Source organism: Equus caballus, chromosome 9 (genome assembly GCF_041296265.1).
Source record: "Equus caballus isolate H_3958 breed thoroughbred chromosome 9, TB-T2T, whole genome shotgun sequence".
NCBI classification, from domain to species: Eukaryota; Metazoa; Chordata; class Mammalia; order Perissodactyla; family Equidae; genus Equus; species Equus caballus.
Window position 1 is genome coordinate 77,878,346 of NC_091692.1, and position 23,343 is coordinate 77,901,688.

Sequence of the window (23,343 nt, forward strand, 5' to 3'; positions counted from 1 at the left end):
TCATGACTGTTTCCAAAAAAAGTCAACTTTGAAAATAACGAGTGACTTGATTTTGTACATTCATTAGCGAAACAACTTTTAGTATCAGTTTTAGCCGAAGTGATATAAAGCAGAATAAAACTCCTTCAAGGGTGCATTGGAAAGAACCAGGAGTGGGCTCTCAAGCTGCTATCTTGCCCACTGCACCACGCTAAGCATCTGATCCCCCTTCCAGTGTGAGCAGTTATAGTCATTGTTAATGAGTTATATTTGTCTGGAACAAAAAAAAAGAGGTCTTTGAAGACAGCATTTGTTACCAATAAAAACAGGATTCTCCAGCCCAGTGATCTCTCCTCTCCCTCCCCAACAGAAGACAACTCATTTTGTCTATCTGGCTCCCTGGGGGTACAATTTTTATGATCTATTTTCTCTTCACCCCAACCACACCCCACTTTGACTCACTAAACTACTTCTAATATAATTCTTTCAACCTTCTGGCATACTCAAAAGTAGCTTACTTGATGTAAGGAAAACTCAGTATTCCATCAATACATGTATCATAACGTGGTTAATAAAATCGCATGCTGGCTAACCAGAGACAGGTGATAGCCTTTTAGAGGAGCCAGGTCAGGAAACACAGGGAGATGCAAAATTCACAGGAAGGCAGACAAACATGCTGAGATGTCAGGGAAAGTCAAGAAAATATTGCCCCCTAGAGTACCCATTACTTAATATGTAATTTTTATTTATAAAACCATCAGCAGCTCCAATTTCCAGGAAATTAACCAACTCATTACTTAAGACCTGGTCAGTTAAGCCCCTCCGTTTGCACAAGGAGCTCCTTTATAAGAATTCCCACACTGCTTATGGTGCAGTGTATTGTAGAAAGAAACTCTTTCACTTCGGTTCTATTAGTTAAGTCAAGGAGCATTATTAGAACTTACCTTTCCTTATGCCAAAAGAAAAAACAATGAGTGCAAGTCAATCCTGTAAGCTTCTTTAAGCCCCTCTTCTCTTTCACGTTTTTCCTATTTTAGATAAATAATCTCAAAGTCTTAAATTTCTCAAGTTTCATAAAGACAGCTCGCTGCCTTCTTTACTTCTATGCCTCTTTTTTCCTAGGTCAGAACTTTCTGGTGACAAATACTACATCCTATATCACATGATAATAAATCAAATTCATGTATCTCCAATGTTAAACCAACACCTGTTCTCACCACTTCTATTTTAGCCTCACCTGTTAACAAGGGTTTTAATTTTTATCTTAACATTTATAAACTTCAGAGTACAAAGATTTTAAAAGCCAGTTATCATGAAGTAATCATAAATGTTTACTAATTAAACCACATTCTCTCACCTGAATTATACACAGAGCCGGATTTTTTTTTCAGGGAAATCTAGGACTAAATTAGTTTTACTGTAAGATTATCTCTTAAAGATGAGTTTCTTAATGAGTTTATATTGATTACCTAGTGTATAATATTTTAAAGGGATTGAAAATGCAAATAGCTGCCACGCTTACCTGTGGGAGGTCCTTCATCCCATCCTTCTGCCCTCTTAATTCGATTTGCTGTGAATCCTAAGCAGATATTGACTCCAATGGCAAAAGTGAACAGGGATAGTACCTAAGGGAATAAAGAGATCTCGTTGTCAAATACAGCCAGACAAGACTAAAGCAAATTATACGAAGCCAGTTCAAATGACTTCAACATCACCACCCAATCCTACAACTTCCAGAATGCACCATAAAATGCTGTCTTAATTTTAAAAAGAAAAATTCAAAATCAGCAGCTGATGCTCCAGATCAAGTCTTGCCCCTGTCATCCCATCCTTCTCCTACCTGAAACGACTGGAACGGGCTTCTCCTAGCCATGGCAGAAGTTCTTGGAAAGGCTTTTGCAGCGTGTTCTCTTTTGCCTACACTGAATGCACTGCTTTTTGGGGCTCTGAGTTCAGTCTATTAACTACAAGTAATCCCACCTGGGAGGTTGATAGGCTCCTCTGATTTGTCCAAAGCTTGATTTCATCACCGTTTGTTCACAAATCGCAGCTCTGAGCTTAAGAGGCTGGAAACATCACCCTCCTTTTCCCCACCCCCTTATCGGTCCCTCCCCTTACACACAGACACTTTCATGTGGTTTCCTATGGCAACATGAGGGTTTCTTATGTTGCTGTGGCCAATAACAGTGCATGTTCATTTTCCTTCCCTCACAAAAACATGGTTTTTAAAAAAGAAACCAAATGTATTTTATCCGATAAAAATGAAACAGAGCCATAAAAGGGTTTCCACCAGCTTTAAGTTTTTAAGCTTTACAATGTAGTTATTCAATGTAGTCAACCTCACGACTTTATTTTCTTTAAGCAAGGAAAGTTTTATAATTTATAAACCTAATAACTTTCCCTGTCTTTCCCATTTATTTACTTTTCTGGCAGTTTAAACGACCCTGTCCCCATTGCCACATTCTCAGCAACTCCTGACTTCTCAAATATTTCTCACGATGAACTCTCTCAAGATTGTAACTAACACAAGAGATAGCATTATATTTCCCCATGTCGTTGTTAGAGTTTAGAGAAGTAAGTTTTATCAAAATACTGGAAATGCCAGCTAAGCAGCAAAAAGTCCTGCCCTCTGAGGAGGGACAAAATAACTCCCGTCTCTGCCTCTTCTTCCCGAAAACACTGACAGCTTGGGGTTTTTTGGTGGGGGGAAGGGGTGGATGGGGAAGCTTTATTAGTGATTGAATTTAGGAAGGAAATCTCAATGGCAGCAAGAATTTAGTTTTAAGGAATTGTTTCCCTAGTTATTTCTCACTTCAACTGTCATCTAGCCACCAAACACTGCGTCCTGTGAGGCTATTGTGAGCGTTAAAATCTCTTGACCAGGTTATACGGCAACCAGGCGACTTCTCAAGGAAATCAAGTCTCTAAACCCGAAAGTTATTTAAAGGTTGTGCACTTTTAGGATTCAAATGAGGGAAGAAGGCTTGTCTTTGATTTTTCTCTCTCCAGGCCCGGGGACCATCATTCTGGCACAGAGCATATGTGTGTACGTAAACAAACACGGCACTTATCACGCAACATTACTGACGGCGCAGTGGCTCGGCTCAAATAAACCTTGAGAGCACAAAAGCAAGATCTTGTTTGTGGTGGATTGCACAGTAGGCCTGGGTTTCATTATATATTCTAGAATTTAGGAACAGCTAGTTGAGGAAAAGAAAACACTCTGCCAAACTTTATGTCGCCTGTCTAAAATCCTTCTAATTTTGCACTCTTGCAGCCATAGTAGGCTTATGAATTTTTCTACAGGAGTCTCTTGCTTTAGTCTGTGTGCCATAGTGAAATGATTTGGAGTTGGGTGTTTAGCATGGCTTATGAAAGATGTTAACTCCATGTCAGATTTTTCTACTATTTATGTTAAATTTCAAGATGCAGACTTGCTTTTAAGAGGAAAACTATAAACCAAAAAGGAAAATATCAAGGCAATCCTGTGATTGCATTGTAATGCCACACTGTTCCAAATGTTCTGGAAAACCAGCCTCCCCTTCTCGTCAACCTCCCCAGCCCTTACCGGAGTCCAACAACTTTAGATTCTGTCTGACATTTGATTGTTAGAAACCCAGCTTGAGGACAATGAAGGCTCCTCTTGAAAAAAAATTAGACTCAAGAACTGAACATCATCCATTAATTTTTTTGACATGCAGAGTAGCTGTGCAGGGGGAAAAAGCCTTAAGCGTAAAAGCCAAGTTGATCTATAATTGGCTTCTGTACAGCACTTGTTACCAATTATCTAAGAGGATTGAGCCCAGCCACTATTTCTGTTAACCATTCTGCCAAAGAACTTTATCTTCTACCAGGTCATTGTGCATAAGGAACTCATTAACACACACATACACACAAGTGCACACATGCGTACACATACACACACAGAAACACCACCTAATCATAGCTAAAGTCAATTTTACTACAAGACATGCCTATAAATTAACTGTCAGGAGGATAACCAAAGTCTCTAACTCAGGCATCAAATAACTACAAAATACAATTACCACTCATTATCTAGAACTGAGAAAACCAAAACGTCTGATAATGCATAATGCAGGTCTAGAAACTCAACTAAAATGACTGGAATGTAGTCCAAAACCTTCTATAACAAAACCAAATTAAGAAAATTCACCTGCTATCATGTTTAAGATTTGGGTATAAGGTACCGGTGGATGGGTCAGTAAACAAGAAAGTAAAGAGAAAGACTAAAATTAACTCCCAGCATGGTTTATTAATCCAGCCATATTTCAGAGAACACTGCCCCCTGGCAGAAGAAAAGCCACAACTATAAACAAATCTTTTGACAGACGCAGGCCCTAGAAATCACTCTGTGGTTCTCAAGCTTTCTCGGGCATAAGACTCACCATGGGGACCTTTTTGAAGTGCTGATGCTTATGGCCTACTCCCCAAGATTCTGACTCATTAGGTGTAGAGGATGGGGAGAAGACAGGGGGAGTTCAGGGGCCAGAGAAGAACTGGCACAATAGGGTATTCTGATGCAAGCAATGTAAGGGCCACAGTTAGAGAAACAGAGCGTTAGAATAAATTGCTCTGAGTTAATCTGTTTACACCCTGAAAGTTGAATTGCTTGGACTAATTCATAATATAATTTTAATATATTATTAATAACATCACTATTAATTGGACATTAAAGTTTAGATGTCTTAATGACAAACCATGGCTGTTCCTCCATGGGAATCATCTCCAAATTGTAAGCAGCAGAACAGTATTTTATTTACTTTGCTGATGGCACAAAGCAGCACTGTGGGTATTGCTTAATTGCAATACAGTAGTTGCATTTATACAAATGCACAGTCTATCTTTTCATGAAATGGTTCTGTGAATCCTTGTTCCCAAGCTCTGATTAAGGTAAGAGGGCTTGAGGTTAACACTGAGATTTGAAAGATATGTAATTGAGGGTTGTCATTCTTGCCTCCTGCAGTAAGTATGAAATTTTCATGAACTGATTCAAACTACCTATATCCAGTTTGTCATTATGCAGAATTAACTGGGTAAGGCTGCCTTGACTTAACACTATTCCCAGAACACTTCTAAGACTTTAATGTTAGACAATTCCCAACCACCTGATTTTCGGTGGCATCACTTACTAGTAACTACAGCACATGCACTATGAAAGTAAGAAAAGAGCTCCCACACATATTCTTCCTATTCTATTTTCCAACTCTTTGAACTAAGTCTTATTTTTAAATTCTACTATGCTTGCAGGCTATAGGAAATTCAGAACAAATACTGGACAACATTCTTTGCAAAAGGGATTTACCGATCTAAATTGAGCAAAAATTTATGACGGCTAATAGAGGAACAAGCTGGCTCAATTGCTCCCACAATCTAGGACTGCAGATGTGTATAAAGTAGACACCACTTAAGATTCTAAACCACAGAAGCAAAGATTTATGGGTAATCTCTGGTCCCAGGGCGTTCTCCAGTGGAGAAATAGCATATGCTCTTCAAATACAAACAGGACTTGTGCTATTAGTTTTACACAATGCAAAGCTAAAACCAACACTGTCACATCTTTCAATGACTTCAGTTTATATTATAAACTTCTATACATTATGTTTACTTCCAATGGAATCTAAGCATAAGCCCTTACACCAGAACAATCTCTGCCCTCTAAGAATATTCATTCATTAACTCCTACTGTGTACCAAGCACTGTTCTGGGCACTAGTACTATATGGGGGTCTGAACCAAACATAGTCCCCTGCCCTCCATATTAGTCAAATAGACCTAGAAATAAACATAAAATTGCAACTGTGGTAAGTGTAGAGGTTATTGGTGCTATGAAAACATATAATTCGGGATTGATCTAGGCAGAAGGGTCATGGAAGTCTTCATAGAGTATCAGTGGAGCTGTGATGTGAAAGGTAGGTGGGAGTAGCTAGATAAGAGAGGAGGAAACGATTCTAGACAGAACAGGACGTACAAAGGTTCTGTGTGGGGTGGAGGCACAGCACATCCACGAGATGAAAAGACAGTCAGTTTGACTTGTGCAGAAAGAACAAAAGTGAGCATGGAGTGAGATGAGAGTGGAGAAGGCGGTTAGCAAAGGCCAGTTCATGTGAGGCCTCGCTGGTCATGTTAGGTGCTATTGTCTTTATCCCAAAAGCAATAGAAAGCCTTAAAAGGGGTTAAGCAGGTTGAATTCTAATCGGATTTTGAAGTATTAATTTCTGTACAGTGTGGATACGCATTGGAGGGAGTCAAGAAGGGATACTGTAAATCAGTTGGGAGACTACGGCAGTAAACCTGACAAAAAATACTGACACCTTGCACCAAAAAAGGTTATGGTAGTGGTGGAGAAGGAGAAGTCTGGAGAGTTAGGAAAAAGACTTGTTCATGAATTGGGTTTGGGGTTGAGGGCAGGAAGGTGTTAAGTGCGACTCCTGAGCTAATGAATTGCTTAACACTTATGATGGCCAAATACATATGCAGTAAAGTCAATTCTTAAGTTTTCATTGAATTATAAGAAAGACAAAGAGATACGTATTCATTTGCTAACACTCTAGAATTAAATAGTTAAAATAAGGGATTTGGGTAATAGCTTTAAAACATTCGTCAGTGATTTTAAAAATCCTCTAAGGCAGTTGATTTGAAGTAAAGTCATAGTGGACTTTAAACACTGAAAATACACTTATTCATAATTGAAGTTTAAAAAGAATTACTCCCAGGAAATAACTCAACTTTGTTCCTAACTCTTGTTTCTAATGAAACATTTTAAAACTCAAAACTCAATTTAAGTCTATTGCTTTTCAGCTACTCTGAAACCTACGTGCTGAACGTTTGGTGGATGGAGAAAGGGTGTAACAGTTTGGTAAAATGGCTCACCAGCATGTGTGTGAGCCTCATCAAGGCTTTCATCACTGAGTCTGCTTTATAATGTGGACTGTGTGGTATCTGAGCACGAATGGGTGGGTATATGACTAGAGAATTGTTTTACCAAAAGTTTCATCACAGGGTTGAAGACTCACATCCTTTACCTTCTAGTCCCACATGGGTAGGCTGAGAAGTTATTGTCAACTCCACTCATAGATGAAGAAATGTAGGTTCAAAGAGTATGTGACATCTCCAAAATGGTCAAATAAGTGATGAGCCAGGACTGGAAACCAAGCCTCCTAAGCCGGCTTAGTCTTCTTTCCACTCCAGCATGATGTCTCTCTACTATACCACATGAGGGCCTCAACTCAACACATCTAAACCGCAGCTACAGAAACAACAAGTTCACCCTCCCAACTTTATCTCTTTTTATGGAAAACTGAAAAACAGTTTTTGCTCTTCTACAATCTTTTCATCTCTTGCTTCTAATCAGACACCATGTCTATAGATTCTAGTTATTAATTACAACAAATACCATCATTTATCAGAGTTTGGTGAGTGTGGTTAGTACTTAAATTATCTTCCTATGTGATCACTTTTAGATTCATCCCTTCATCGTCATTCTCCTGGACACATTAGAAGTTTGTCTCCTAACTGCTCTTCCTGTTTGCACTCTCGGCCCCCTTCAAACACCGTATCATTGAATCTTCTCTTATTCAACCTGTAATTCATTCTCATTCATTGCCCAGAGGACCCTGCACAAAATGCAAATCTGATTCTTTTCCTCCCAAACTTAAAACCTTCCAGTGGATCCCTATCACAGCAGGTCTCACAGTGTGATCCCTGGACCAGCAAGGTTAGAATCACTGGAAGCTTGTTAGAAATGCATATCCTTGGGTCCTACCTCAGACCTACTGAATCAGAAACTTGAGGAGGTAGAGCCCAGAATCTATGTTTTAACAAGCCCACCAGATGATTCTGCTGCAAGTTTCAGAAGCTCTGACCTAGAGGATACAATCCAAACAGCTTAGCAAGACACATGGGATTCTAAATTAAGCTTCTGGATTCAGATCCCAGTTCTGCCACTGTTTAACTGTGAGACCTCACACGACCCTTAAGTGAATTAATACTCCATCCTAAGACTCAGTTTTCTCATCTGTATCCAGCTCATAGGATCTTAAGAGTATTACATGAAATAATCCATGTAATTTGCCTAGCACAATGACTGGCATGGAAGAATGCTTAACAAACGGTAAGTTTTCTTAATTAGAGAAATATCTGCTGTCCTTTTATTAATTTGTGCTCTCTCACTCCTCCATTCTGTAATGTATGTTTTTGCTTTGGCCTAGAATGCCCTTCTCCACCTAATCTCCCCTTGCAAACACCAATGCATTTGTGAAGATTCAGGTGAGGGCTCACTCTTCCATGAAGCCCTCCCCCGACCCCCGACTTTGCCCTTCCCGTGCAGAGCGATGGGCAACTCTGCTCTGCTCCCACATCGTCTGTAATCTCTTTTGAGGCATCTCTATCTCTTGTGATCTCTTCGAATGCAGCGCCCAGTCATCCTTGCACTCCACAGAGCTCTGCATCTTTCCTGAGATATAATAGGTAGACCACAAATGTTTGTTGAATGAAGTACTTGGCATCAAGAAACTTGAACTGGAGCTTAAATTGAACTTGAATTCTTGCTCTCTAACTAGTTGTGTCACTTCAAGCTCATGTTTCTTTCTCTGTACAGCAGGATTATTGGGCTAACTCTATGGTTTGTAACCCTTTATTAAAAAAAAAAAATGCTTATCTCAAAATGAATACCAACATCTAAGTTTGGAGCTGCTCTACTTTAAGCAGGGGTGGGGAACCGGGATCCTATCTAACAAGCCACCTCCCTTCTCCTTACGGCCTCTTCTCGGAAACCTGGAAATTCAAGGAGTACAATTTGTGAAAACAAACAAACAAAAACAATCAATAAGTAAATGAATTCCGTTATTTAAATTCTGTTCTAAATCCAGACCCTTCATTGTAGTATTCAGATACCTACACACACACCAAATTCTGACTCAAATGCCCCCAGGCTGGGCTGCTGATGCATGACAGCAACTCTCACTACAGTCAAACCCTTCTTAAAGGAGTCCAAGCTCATCTCTATGTCCACACTTCTCCTCATGCTGTTTCTCAGCCCTGAAGTCCTCCTCTTTCCATTGTGCTCCAAATTTTAATCCATGGCCTTCCCCAAGGTCAGCATCATCATAAGAATCTCCATCACAACTACAGGCCCCACTGCACCATCCTCATTTCAAGAACCTATAGGGGCCGGCCCTGTGGCTGAGTGGTTAAGTTTGTGCGCTCTGCTGCAGGCGGCCCAGTGTTTCGTCGGTTTGAATCCTGGGCGTGGATGTGGCACCACTCATCAAGCCACGCTGAGGTGGCGTCTCACATGCCACAACTAGAAGGACCCACAACTAAGAATATACAACTATGTACTGGGGGGCTTTGGGGAAAAAAAGGAAAAAATAAAATCTTTAAAAAAAAAAAAGAACCTATAAATTCTACCCAAGACATTTATCTCTTGTCTCTCCAGTGTTCCCTGTTTTATTTGAGAATCTCTTGTCTCAGCAATAAGAGCATAAATTCCCAGAGAGCGGAAGAAATAAACGACATGATATAGAGACTAAGAGTCTGGATTCTGGAGTCCAACCAATCTGGGTCTCCCACTTTCAAGCGTGAGACATGACTTAAATTCTCTAAAACTCAGATTTCTTTTAAGAAAAATAATAACAGTTCTTATCACAGAGGGTTGATATGAAGACTAAATGATACAATGTGTTAAGCAAGTAGCTCAGTGCCTGAGACATAGAAAACAAATATTAGCCATTAGTATATACAGAAAGATAAAAACTGCATTATCTGCTATCATGTTCTCAGCATTTAGCAACGTCGTGGGCCCATCATAGATGATTAGTAGTGACATAGGTTCTAGGAAATTTCTCTTTATTTATGGAGAGATTATATGTAGATTGAAGGTAGAAATGTTATGAACCACCCTTTGCACATTCTCTCTAACCCCAAGCAAAAACGAGCAGTACTGATTTGGTGAAGGGTGGGATGACTCTGGAGACAGCTTTGAAGGCACAAGTTTCAACTACCATAATAAAGACCCTCTATTTGAATTGGAAAGCCCCAAGAATTTGAGCTTCAACTTGAGAAATTTGTTTGAACTCAAACCTAAAAAGAAGTGTATGCTTGCTACTGGAACGGCATTATCACATGCTTTGCAGCACAGTCGCACCCTCTCAGGGAGGAAGCAAAACTGCTATCCCTGTGGTTCCCCTCGCGATCAAACAACAGCTAGTGACACTCAACAAATAAGGACTAGGAGGGAACTTCCTCTTCCTGATAAAAGACTTCTTCAAAAAACTAACAGCTAACATCGTGTTTAATGCTGGAAGATTGAATGCTTTCCTCCTAAGATCAGGAACAAGACAAAGATGTTTCTCTTACCACTTCCACTTAACATTGCACTTCTAGCCAGGGCAATTAGACAAGAAAAACAAATAAAAGGCCTTCAAATTATAAAGAAACAAATAAAACTACCTCTATTCACAGATGACATGATCTTGTATATAGAAAATCCTAACGAATCTATAAAAACTATTAGAACTAATAAATGAGATCCAGAAGTTTGCATGATAAAAGATAAACATAAAAAATCAGTTATATTTCTATACAGTAGCAAGGACAACCTAAAATGAAATTAGGAAAACAGCTGCATTTACAATAGTATCAAAAAGTCTGAAATACTTAGGAATAGATTTAACAAAAGAAGTGTGAGACTTGTACACTGAAAACTAAACAGCATCATTGAAATATATTATAGAAGACCAAAATAAGTGAGAAGACATTCATGTTCATGGATTGGAAGACATTATTGCCAAGATGGCAAGAAAGTGAAAAGATGATGCATGGAATGGGAGAAAATATTTGCAAATCATATATCTGATAAGGGTCTAGTATCTAGAATATATAAAGAACTCTTACAACTCAACAACAAAAAGACATATAATCCAATTTTTTAGATGATCAAAGGATTGGAATAGACATTTCTTGAAAGAAGATATATAAATGGCAATAAGTACATGAAAAGATGCTCAACGTCATTAGTCATTAGGGAAATGCAAATCAAAACTACAATGACATACTACTTCACATCCACTAGGATGGCTAAAATTAAAAAGACAGACAATAATGCGTGTTAGAAAAGGACGTGGAAAAACTGGAACCCTCTTGTATTATTGGTAGGATTGTAAAATGTTGCAACTACTTTGGAAAACAGTTTGGCAGTTCCTCAAAGTGTTAAGCATAGAGTTGCTATATGACCCAGCAATTCCACTTCTAGGTATATACCCAGGAGAACTGAAAACACACATCCACACAAAACCCTGTACACAAATGTTCATAGCAGAATTATCAACTGATGGATGGATAAACAAAATGAAGTATATTCATACAATGAAATATTATTCAGCAATAAAAAGGAATGAAGTCCTGATAAATGCTATAACTTGAATGAACCTTGAAAACATCATGCTAAGTGAAAAAAAGCCAGGCACAAAGGCCACATATTGTGTGATTCCATTTATAGGAAACATCTGAAATAGGCAAATCCATTGAGAAAGGAAGTAGATTAGTGGTTGTCAGGTGATGGGGGAGTGACTGCTTCTGGCTATGAAGTTTGTTCTGGGGTAACGAAAATGTTCTAAAATTACCTAGTGGTGATGTTTGCATGTCTCTGTGAATGCATTCAAAACCACTGAAAGGTACAGTGTACAGGGTGGATTTTACGGTTTGGGAATTATATATCAAAAAACGCTGCTAAAAAAAAGAGCTAGTGAGATTATCCCTGCTGTGGAGAAATTCCAAAGTATCTGGATCCAGAGAAAAGGAATATTAACCTTCACCTTCAACTCTCAGTTCTGGGCCCTCAGAGCTGTCTCCAGAGTCACCTCAGTTACCCTCCAAACCTGATAATTAACAGGAGGACTGAAGTGTTTGAGCGGTGGTGTGGACCTATTTTAACCAGCCCCTGTGGGTGATGAAGCCCTCCACATTCCTAAAAATAGGAGGATTTCCTGGGACTCTCTCAGAGCGTTTCAGGCCCTCTGCCATACCACCTTCATCGGGTTTCCTGTTTCATTTTACTTTCAAATCAAATAGCCTAAGAAGAGAAGCCAGTTCTCGCCTACAGATCACAAGGGGTTTGAATCTTAATGGCAACAAACTGTAGTCAGAGTTTGTGGGACAGTTGTGGGAATTTAAGAACAATACCCTGGAACAGCAAGGATGGCCCCTGAGGGCATTATGCTAAGTGAAATAAGTCAGACAGAGAAAGACAAAGACCCTATGATCTCACTTATCCATGGAATTTAAAAAAAGAAAAAAATGCCTGAGCTCATAGATACAGAGAACAGATGGGTGGTTGTCAGAGGCTGGGGGTGGGGGTGGGGGGGTGCATGAAATAGGTGAAGGTGGTCAAAAGGTACAAACTTCCAAATATAAAATAAATAAGTCGTGGGGATGTAATGTACAGCATGGTGACTATAGTTAATAATACTGTGTTGCACATCAGAAAGTTGCTGAGAGAGTAGATCTTAAAAGTTCTCATCACAAGAAAAAAATTCTGTAACTATGTATGGTAACAGATGTTAACGAGACTTATTGTGGTGATCATTTCGCAACATACACAAATATTGAATCACCGTTGTACACCTGAGACTAATATAATGTTATATGTCCATTATACCTCAATTTAAAAAAAGAACAATGCCTTACATTTGAAGAAAACTTCTTAAAAAAAAAAAAAAAAAACAGCCCTATGCATTAGAAGAATCAAGTTTCGCTCACTCTTCCCATTTTGCAATCAATAACACTTAAGGGCTGCTCACAAGCAGGGTCACAGAGCTAAAGTACCTCTGACTGGGAGATCCAGACAGCTCGTGTGACAGGCAGGGTGAAAGGAAAGGGAAAAGCCAGTATATGTGAGTGGTGCCATACCTGGCACGCAGCAGACATTACATAAGTGGTAGCTAGTATTTAGTAAGTGCCTGCTCTTCACCAGGTAACATACTACAGACATTTACATGTATTGTCTTATTTAATCTTCATAAAACGCTTTACAGTATTATCATTGTCGGTATATGAGAAAACAAGCTCAAATATGTCAGGCAACTTGCCCAAGTTCAAGTACTTGTTAAGTGGGAGTCTTCTTTTCCCCATGATTTCCCAATGAGGGTTAAAAAACTGACAGGATCTAAAAGGAATCAGAATTTCAACTATTTGCTGGAAGAAACCTGAGTCTATTAAAAGCAGAGAATCTGATAAGTCTTGATACTTGACCATGTTTCCCAATCCAGAACATATCAGAAGCCACATATTAACTTCTATTTTAGGCTGACCTTGTTCTAACTCAAAAAAAGATGAACTGGTTGGCAATGAGGAAGTGACCAGAACCCGTGGGCGTCATTACCACGTCATTTCAAAGTTCCTAAGAGATCAAAGAGAATGCTGGTCATTGTGAGACAATTACCCTAAACTTTGGAACACCAGAGTTTTACAAATTCATATAATACTAGTTCAATGCAGATTTAGTAAGCATTAACTACAATATAAGCTAATGCTTGTTGAAAGCTTACTCTGTGCCAAGTCCTACTTAATATCAGCGATATTGAGATAACAAGCATGCTTTAATTGGGAGATGTGGAAGTCAACAGTTTATTAACACACTGTGATGAGTTAGAACAAAAATATACAATGGCTATGTGTGGAGGATACTGAGAATTGGCTTACTCAATCTCTATTCCACCCCACTTCCAGGGAGCCCTCCTGTCTTGAAGATTTTTTGTGGGATGAGTTATAGGTACAGGTTATAGACTCTGCCAATTATGCTTCTGAGATTATGTACATGAGATGTGGACAGCAAAATTGAGACAGGATTCATCTTCCTGTCCCTTTTCATTGTTTCTCTGTGCTAACAAGATTTGGAAATGGGAGGTCTTCTGCACATTATTTCAGTGTCCATTCTCCAACATCTTAAGCACTAGAAGACATCTGTGGGAGTGACAGAGATGGTAGCTTCCTGATTCTTGAATCTTAGATATGGGATATGTTCTTGAACCCAACATTCTAGTGACAGTCATCTGCCATGTACTATGTACCATGGCCTGAATCAAAACTCAAAAATATCTTGACAAGTTGAAATCAAGAGTTTTAAAAAAATAGAGAGAGAGCCAGATCAATCTATCTGGGATAACACTCTTTAAATAGAATACAAAATTGACTTATACAATTTCACACTAGGAGAGACCAGAATTGACAACAATTTTTTAAAAAGAAACCTGAGAGTTTTTGTTACTTGCAAATTCATAGGAGCCCATGCTTGACCACAATTCTAAATGACCTCATTTTATCTTGGGCTCCTTTAATAAATGACTACTGCCCAGGTCTGGGAGAGAAAAGTTCAGCTGAGCCTGGCACTGCCTGGACTCCATCTGGACTGTGTTCACTTCTGGATGTCTCACTTTAGGAGGTCACTATAATACTAGATGCCATTGAGAGAGGCATGACCAGGATAATGAGGAGTCCATATTATCCAGTCTATTCATTAATTCACTCAGTCATTGGTTTATTTATTCAACCAGCTTCTACTGAGCATCTAATATGTAGCAAGCATTGGAGATGCAAAATGACCAGAACAAAGCCTCTGCCCCAGGGACCCTACATTCTAGTGGGAGAAGAAATATAAAGTCTGGTAGTTGAGAAATGATAAGGAAAACAAAAGGAGAGCAAGAGAACAGAGAGCAATGGGAGGAGCTATTTTCGATTGGATGACAATGAAGTTCTTGTAGGAGAGACGACATCTGAACAAAAATCTGGATGGAAAGAGGGAAGAACCAGGTGTTTCTCAGAAAGAAAAACAAGTGGGAAGGCCCTGAGGTAGGACTAGCCCGGTGTGCTCAGGAAGGCCAGTGTGGCTGGAGTGGAGCGAGAGGTGGAGGGGCACAACAGCAAATGATGTCAAAGAGGCAACTGGGCGCTGGTTCATGTAAGACCTCCAAGATCATAGTACAGCCTCTGTGTTTCATTGTGGGTGTGATGAGAAGCTACTGGAGGGATTTGAGCCAGGCAGTGGCATGATCCAATTTATGTTTCAAAAGGCTCACTCTGACTGGTGTTTAGAGAACGGATATTTAATGAGCTCCCTTATGGCCAATGGTTAAGGAAGCTGTGAGTGTGCAGCCTGGGTGCTCTGCGTGCGTGATGGGAGAAAGTGGATGTGGTTGTCTTCCTTAAATATTCAAAGGGCAATATGAGGTATACGAGTTTTATTTTGTGTACTTCCTCCAGCCAAACTAGAAATTACAGAGAAGCATGTTGCATCTCATAAGAACTTCCAGCAATCAGTGCTGCCAGAATTCTCTCACAAAAAATGAACTCACAGTCACCATTCAAGAAAAGGCTGGGTGAAGTTAGTCAGAAATTCTTATAAAGTATCTAAATTCAGAGGAAGATTGCCTATACAACGTCTAAGGTCCTTTCTAACTCTAAGTATTTATTGTTTTTCTCTCTTCTTAAAACTCTCTTAGAGAGCTGAGTTCTCTCTCTGTAATGACCAGCAAAGAGTTACTCAGATTAAATTAAATAACCAGAATTTTTTTTCCTAAATAAATCTAAAGGAATTGTAAGGAACCTTATACACACCTTCTTCTTACTATTTCATGTCCTGAAGGAAACACAGATATAGATAGGTACAGATAGAGATATAATTGGACGTGTGATTTAATTTATGCCAATGAAAGGGAATACTTGTCAGGGCTAGGCTAAGAAAAGGAGAAAGAAACACCTTCCACAAAATCATTTGATGGACTTAACCTAGAGAGGAAGCAATATACCTCTGGGCAGATCTAGAAGACAGGCATAAGACGAGCTGACCTTATATGGCCTCTCCCAGCCCTATAGGTAGAGAACGGTAATCCTTCGCAAACAGAGGGCCACTGCAAAGTGGAAAACTAATGACTTCAGCTTGCCAGTAGAGTGTTATGCAAGAGAATGCAGAAGTTCTGGACCTTATGTTGTCCCATTAAGCTTCTGTTGCTCTTATGAGAGATGTTATACAACTTGTTAATTAGCAAAAATCCTGGGCTTTCGGGCTTGGCTTAGAGCCACAGCTCGGATGCTCACCAGCTATGTGGCCTTGACTGAGTCAGGAAACTGCTCTAAACCCCCATTTCCTCATATGTAAAATGGGAATAATCCCACTGTCTTCCTCAAAGAGTGGTGGGGATTAAGTAAAATAATTCATGCAGTGTTAATTGTTAATAACAACAGCTAACATGTATTGATCACTTCGAATATGCCAGACATTGCATAGAAACTATCTCACTGAATTCTCTCCACTATCTTGCAAAGTACATATTGTTTCTCTTTTTGACGGGGGCTTATGGAAGTTTAAATAACTTGCTCAAGTTCACACAAATTCAAACTAGATCTGTCTAGCCAGAGTCCATCTTCTAAGTATTCCTTGCTATAGTCCACCATACTATGGTACATTTAATGTTACTATTTTTGAAAGAAATTCCTCCAATCTCACATTTCGAGGGCAGTCGAGGTTTTTTTCCTAGTGCCTTTAACAGTCCAGAAACAGAACAGATTCTGTAAAGGACAGTTTTTCACTTTGGCACCAACTGGAAATTAGAGCCATTGTACCAAGGTACTTATTTTATGTCATCTGACCAATGCAGCCAATTTGTATGCCTCTAGGTTGGGGGCTAGGTAAGTCTCAGTCACAAACTTGTAGCCTATGGCCTCGTGTGACAAAATATTTTGCAAAAGATGCTATTTTCTCCTTTTCCCAGTCGTCCCTTCCTTTCTGCAGCTGTTTCCACTTCTGCCTGAGAATTGATAAAAATTCTGAAACTCATTTTTGCAATTAATCTCATGTGACCTTACTATTAACAATGACCCAGTTGTTTCATCCAACTCTAACATAGTTGATGCGATGTCAGTGCTAAGAACAAAGATCACCGCCTGATGGAGCCAGGAGCAATCTTTCTATATTGGTTCCTCTCACAGCATGCACCATATTTTCAACATAATAACAACAGTAAGCACAGTAACAGCTAGCATGTGCTGGGAGCTTACCACTTGCTAAACATTTAACATAAGATTTAGCATTCATTCACTTGCTCATTCCTCCATTTATGTAGCAAATATTTTATTGAGAACTCATTGTGTTTCAGGCACTGTTTTAGGCACAAAAGACACCAGCAACTAACAAATGAATCCAAATGCCTGCTCGTGGAGCTTACATTTTATTGGACAGAAAAAGACATAAAATATACAAACATATCATTAGTGATAAGAACTATAAGTAAAGAATAAAACAGGGTGATGAGAGTGATAAGAGAATGCAATTAGCTCTTGAACCAAGCTCTTGAACACAAATAAGGCAGTTAGGAATAGCCTATTTTACAGATGATGAGTTTGAGTAATTTGCCCAAAGTCACCCATCAGTGTTAGAACAGGAATTTTCCATATTCTGATAATAACAATAATAAATACAGTACCAATGATCATAATAGTTAGCATCTATTAAGATAGTTATATAATTGCATGAAGCAGTTATATAATCCCATTTTATGAGTGAAGAAACCAAGACTCAGAAAGATAAAATAATTTGCTCAAGGCTACACGGCAAGCAGTGGGGAAAGGATTTAAATCCATGTGAGTGGTTCAAAGTCCTTGATCTTTCCAACATACTTTGCCTCCTCTGTTGAGTTTGTTCCACTGGAGATTCTTCTTACTAGACTGAAAGTTCCTTGGGGACAGGAATTGCATGTTCACCATCTCCTGAAAGTTTTACAACATCTGGCATAGAAAGTGTTGAACTTTCTGCATCTGGACCGGCTGCATTCCCCAGACAGATAGAAATCTCAACACTCAAGAACGATGGCTACCAAACTCTAATTTTCAGACCTTCCCAGCCTCCCTTGGCAGTGGGTTGCAGTGTGTAATTAGCATTGCGGCCCATATTACTCTTGAACGCCAGAGTGCCGAATGACATTCAGAGTTCGTGATGCAGTGGCAACCTGCTAGCATCCGCCTAACCTCCCCAAAAGACCCACATTCCCAAGTGGACTCGTGACCTGGACAAATTTGTTTGCCTCTTTATTAAACTTGTGTTTGTCTAGGAATGAAAGGAATAAACAAGTGAGATGCACACGCCCTGCATTTTAATGAGGGCCATAATCCTATGGAGTAAAGGGGGCATTGTGACGGACTGGAAGAGCGTGCGGACTCTTGCTGCACTGCCCCGACTCCAGTCTAACAATGCTTTTCTCAGCCTTCCTCAGCACTGGTGCTCACAGCTGCGCTTCGCACTTAGAGCACATTGCAGCTAACCCCTAGCAAATGACTCAAATGGGTGAACGAACGAATGGTTTTTTCCTCCTTATTGTTGTTCAAGTTGTTTCAGGGAGTACAACACAGCTAAATGTAAACATTCTGAGAGCAAGTATAATTCTTTTTTGCTTAAGATTTAGTGAAAAGTAACAGTTCTTAGAGTCAGGCAAACCTAGGTTCAAATTTCAGTGCTCCCACTTACTATCTGGCTGAGTTTGGAAACAAACTCATCAGACTTCTCTGCTGGCATTGAGCCTTTGGTTCTCAGCTCAGAGAGAGGCCGTCTCTGACCACACTGCCCCCTCCAGCTCATTGTTCTCCTTCTCCCCCCACCTTTACGCCTTGCAATCTTACTCTAACTCCTGGCATGTATGCCTCTCCCAGTGGACTAAAAGCTCCATGGGGTTAGAGACCAAGTCCATGGCCCTTCCCTTTGATCCCCAGAGCCCAGCACAGTACCTGGCACACAGAGACATTCAATGTTGTTGAATAAATTAATGAAGGAAGAGGGTGGTGAAGACAGAGGAAGGAAAACGTAAGCAGAGTGTGGTGGATTGAGACAGAGGAGAAAAGGGACCAAGCAACTGTCGTGCAGCTTTACTCTGTAAAATGGCAGCAGGGTTGCTGCGACCTTCTCCCTCCATCCCTCCCCAGCCTGGCCCCCAAGGCCAGAGTTCTCAAGAATTCTCTAGACCCTAGGGGAGGGCTAAGCCTCGACCCTAGGAAAATAATGTCACTTTCTTGTTTCTATTCCCATGCACCTGAGGCATGCTGGGAAAATTACAAAACCCTGCTGATGATGTCCACACACATTCATCCCGCTTCACTTTAGCAAAGCCAGCAGGAGTCTCAGCTGTGTCCTTGATTACTTTATGTTGACTAGCCATTGAATTGTTTGTATACAATGTCGAAAATTTTTCCAGTCTTTTCAAGCCTTCCACTCCCATCCCTCTCAGGGAACAACTTTATCTCTTGATCTCCTCAAAAGACCAAGGCTATTCTAATATGCTTAATATGCTCTCCATACAGATTTTATTCCTAGTGATTCCATACACAAAATATGCTTTGGAGGATGAAGAGGACCGGTAAAAACTGATTTTTTTTTTCTCAATTTTGCCTAAAGATCAAATTATAGATTGAGGTGTTTCTGAGGAAAATTGTTTGTGTTGTGTTATTTAGGAAGGTCATTCTCTGGCAGCCTGACTACACTTTTAGTCAATTTGGAGCCACTGGGAGGGGATATTAGGACTGTACACATCAGGGGTAATAGTAATAAGGGTTTAGGGTTCAGCAAGCATTGGATGAACATCTGTAACATCTCACAACATGCCTTCGGAAGGTAAACGTGTCCAGCGAAGGACTAAAAGATGTGCTGAAGCCAGAGACATCTCTTATAAAGAAGCTGGAGAAGTGTCTCTTCTGTTCTCCGACAGGCAGGGGCCACTGTGCTCTGTGAGCTTCCCAGTTAGGTGGCCTGTCAATCAACCAGGGGAGATGCTCCCAACCTTTCCAAACTCTTTTATCTTATCTCTGCCAAGAAATAATACTTATTTGAAATAAAAATAACAAATGTCTTGTGGACCACACGTCAGGTGTTCTTCTAATGTCTTTTTAGACACCATCTCACTTAACCCCAGTAACAATCATGCATATAGGTACTGTTGTCATCTGTAATTTATGGAGGTAGAAACAGAAGTGCAGAGAAATTAAGTGGTAAAGCTTTAAGGCTTAAGGTAAAGGCTTAAACTGTGGCTCCAGAGCCTGGGCCCTTAACCCTTGTACCATCCCGTCTGCCTTGTCTTTGAGATGGATGATATTTAATAAGGACTAACAAATCACTTTCGTCATTGTTAAACCCATTTAGGACAAATGTAATTGACAGTCAGCCATCAGATCAGGTGTGATAGGAACAGAAGCTGGAATTCAACAGACCTTGGTTTGAATTCCAAGAGCTGCGAGACCTTGCCCAAATTACTTTACCTCTTCAGGCCTTCATTTTTTTATCCTAAAAATAGGAATAACAGTAACTCCTTCAAAGAGTAGCTTTGAGCAGATATAGGCAAGCTTTTTCTGTAAGGGACCAGAAAATAAATATTTTAGGTCTCACAGGCCACACAATGATCCCCATCACCACAACTACTCAACTTGCTGTTGTAGCGTAAAAGTAGCCACAGACTATATGGAAAAAAATGGGGGTAGCTGTGTTCCAATAAAATGTTATTTACAAGAACAGACGACAACCAGATTTGGCCTGGAGGCTGTAGTTTGCCAACCCCTGGTTTTGAGGATTACATGAGATAATGTATGTGCTCTGCAGGCTCCCTAGAATACAAGTCATCAAAAATGGTAGTATAATTATGGTTTCAGCATGAGATGACCAGTGCTTTCAAGTTGGGTCAAAAAAACAGCAACCAAAACCAAGGAAATTTAACATTGTCAGGAATCTCTGAAGCCTTATTTGGGTAAGTGCATTATTTTCATAGACTTGAAATATTGAAAAATTATCAACACTTTACCCCCAATATTACCTGATAGGTAGGGTTACCAGAGACAATACTTTTTTAGTATTTTCAATATTTGGGACATATTTATACTAAAAAAGTAGTTATTTATTTGAAATTGAAATTTAACTGGGGCATCCTGGGTTTTTGTTGTTGCTGTTGTCATCTGTTTTGTTTTGTTTTATTTGTTTTTTCCTAAATCTGACAACCCTACCTGTAGACCCCCGATTCCACAATTTGGGAACCATTGGTTTTATCGCATAACAGGAATAACCCAACACAAGCAACATTTTGTTCTTTCAGGGAGGAACAAAATTGCATTCTTATGGAATTATCCCCAAGGTTCAAAACTAATAAGTCCCCTGGGTAGAAGCCACTGAAACGCTATGAGACAACCAGTGCTCTGTGCTCACTGGTGCCAAGAACAAGCTTAGGTCACCCAAGGAAAACGTGCAATAATCTTGCATTTGTTCCTGCTGATTTAAGTCAAGCAGCTTCCTGGAAAATGTTAGGCACCCCTCGCATCACTCTGTTGAATTAATATCTGAGTTGTATTAATGATGGAAAAACTCAATTATATCCAGCACGTCCAAAGTTTTGCAGTTGGATTTGTCAGGATTCAAACTGTGTACTGAGAAAGCCCATTTTGCCAGTAAACAAAGCTTCTGAGTGGAGAAGAAATATTCTGTGCACGTAAACACAGGCGCCTAAATTCTTGATAAATATTTGATAATGAAGATGTGGGTGGAGTAGGTGCCTTCAGGCATCAGATATCCTCCAACAAGTAGGATTATAAAATCATTCTCAGGGGATTTAGAGAAAAAAGAGAAGTCTGGCTCAGCACGCCACAACTCATCTTTTCAAACTTTAAAGAAGGAAGACGATATTTGACATGTTCATGAAAGTGAAAGGCATCATGTTCTGATGAATTTAAGTAATACAGTATTTAGTATCAAAAGGCCCAGGCTTGAGTTTCAGCTCTACCTTTTGCAAGTTGTGCAATCTTGTATAATTCACTTTGTCTCTCTAAACCTCTGTTTCCTATCCCTAAAACAGAGATATAAAAATCCCATCTCATGCTTTGGTCAGGGTCAAAGGAGACAATGCATATGAAAATGCTTTGCTGACTGTGAAACAGCAATACACTGCCATCTATCATTCCTAGGAACAATAGCAGAATCTCTGGTGACTGGGGAGCAGAATAATATTGTATTGAGTGAAACCGTGCTAAGGGAATTACACTCTCATGAAATCTGTGTTAATTTCAACCTGCATTAAGCCATAACAAAGTAGCACAGACTGGATGGCTTAAAAACAGAAATCTGTTGTCTCACCATGCTGGAGGCTTGAAGTCCAAAATCAAGGGGTCGGCAGAGTTGGTTCCCTGAGGGCTGTGAGAGAAGGCTTTGTTCCAGGTCTCTCTTCTCGGCTTTACAGATGGCCATCTTCTCCCTGTGTCCCTTCCCATCATCTTCCCTCCGTGTGTGTGTCTCTGTGTCAAATTTCCCCTTTTCATAAGGACACAGGTCATATTGGATTAGGGCCCACCCTGATGACCTCACCTTGTTTTGAATACCTCGTAAAGGCCCTGTGATGGTTAATTTTATGTGTCGATTTGATTGGGCTAAGGGATGCCCCAATGGCTGGTAAAACATTTCTGACTGTGTCTGTGAGGGTGTTTCTGGAAGAGATTAGCATTTGAATCTGTTGAGTAAAGAAGACCACCCTCACCAATGCTAGTGAGCATCATCCAATCCACTGAGGGCCTGAACCGAACACAAAGGTGGAGGAAGGGAGAATCCGCTCTTTTTGCCTGCGCGGGGACATCCAACTTCTGCCCTCATACATCGGCGCTCCTAGTTCCCAGGCCTGTGGACTCAGACCGTGACTTACATCATCAGCTGTGAGTTGCCCCAACTCTTTGGACTTGAACTGACTTATGCCACCAGTTGTCCCGGTTCTCCAGCTTGCAGATAACAGACTATGGAACTTCTCGGCGTCCATAATCACCTGAGCCAATTCCTATAATAAATCTCTCTCTCTCTATTCTGTTTCTCTGGAGAACCCTGGTCAATACAGATCTTATCTCCAGATATGGTCACATTCTGAAGTACTAGGGGTTAGAACTTCAATTGGGGGGGGCGGGGGGGTTGCAATTCAACCCATTCAAGACAACATCTTTTGTTTATTTTGTTAAAAAATCACCAACCGATTCACAGTGTTTCTCAAAAACAACCTGCTTCTCAGATGAAAACATTTCACTCTACAATGCTTGTCGAGTGTCGCAGATGATGAATTATTTACTTTAGAATAAGGATCTAAGGCCATGGTCATGTATCTTCTCCAGACGCCAAAACATTAAGCAGTGTCCCTCTTTTCAGAGAATTATCTTTATCTTATAACATACGTGACACCACTTTTCCTTATATTTAGCTTGGGAATAAACACTTGTCACACTGATACTCACAGAGACTGAAGTTTTTAGATTTCAAACTAAATTCTTTGTTCAAGAAATGTATTTATTGGTTCTCTCT

General features: G+C 40.0%; 1 protein-coding gene across 24 annotated transcripts in view; it reads right to left on the reverse strand.

Annotated features, from left to right (window-relative positions):
- Positions 1-23,343, reverse strand: part of ENPP2 (ectonucleotide pyrophosphatase/phosphodiesterase 2) — a 104,333-nt gene that overhangs the window by 72,085 nt on the left and 8,905 nt on the right. For 16 of the 24 annotated variants that reach the window (XM_070221773.1, XM_070221770.1, XM_070221772.1 and 13 more), the window contains exon 2: positions 1,502-1,604. In XM_070221773.1, the coding sequence (XP_070077874.1) occupies positions 1,502-1,604 (103 nt within the window). Of the gene's footprint in view, positions 1-1,501; positions 1,605-1,819; positions 2,541-23,343 lie in introns of those variants that run through there. The other 8 variants (XM_014728075.3, XM_070221764.1, XM_001496713.7 and 5 more) reach the window with 5 other exon arrangements.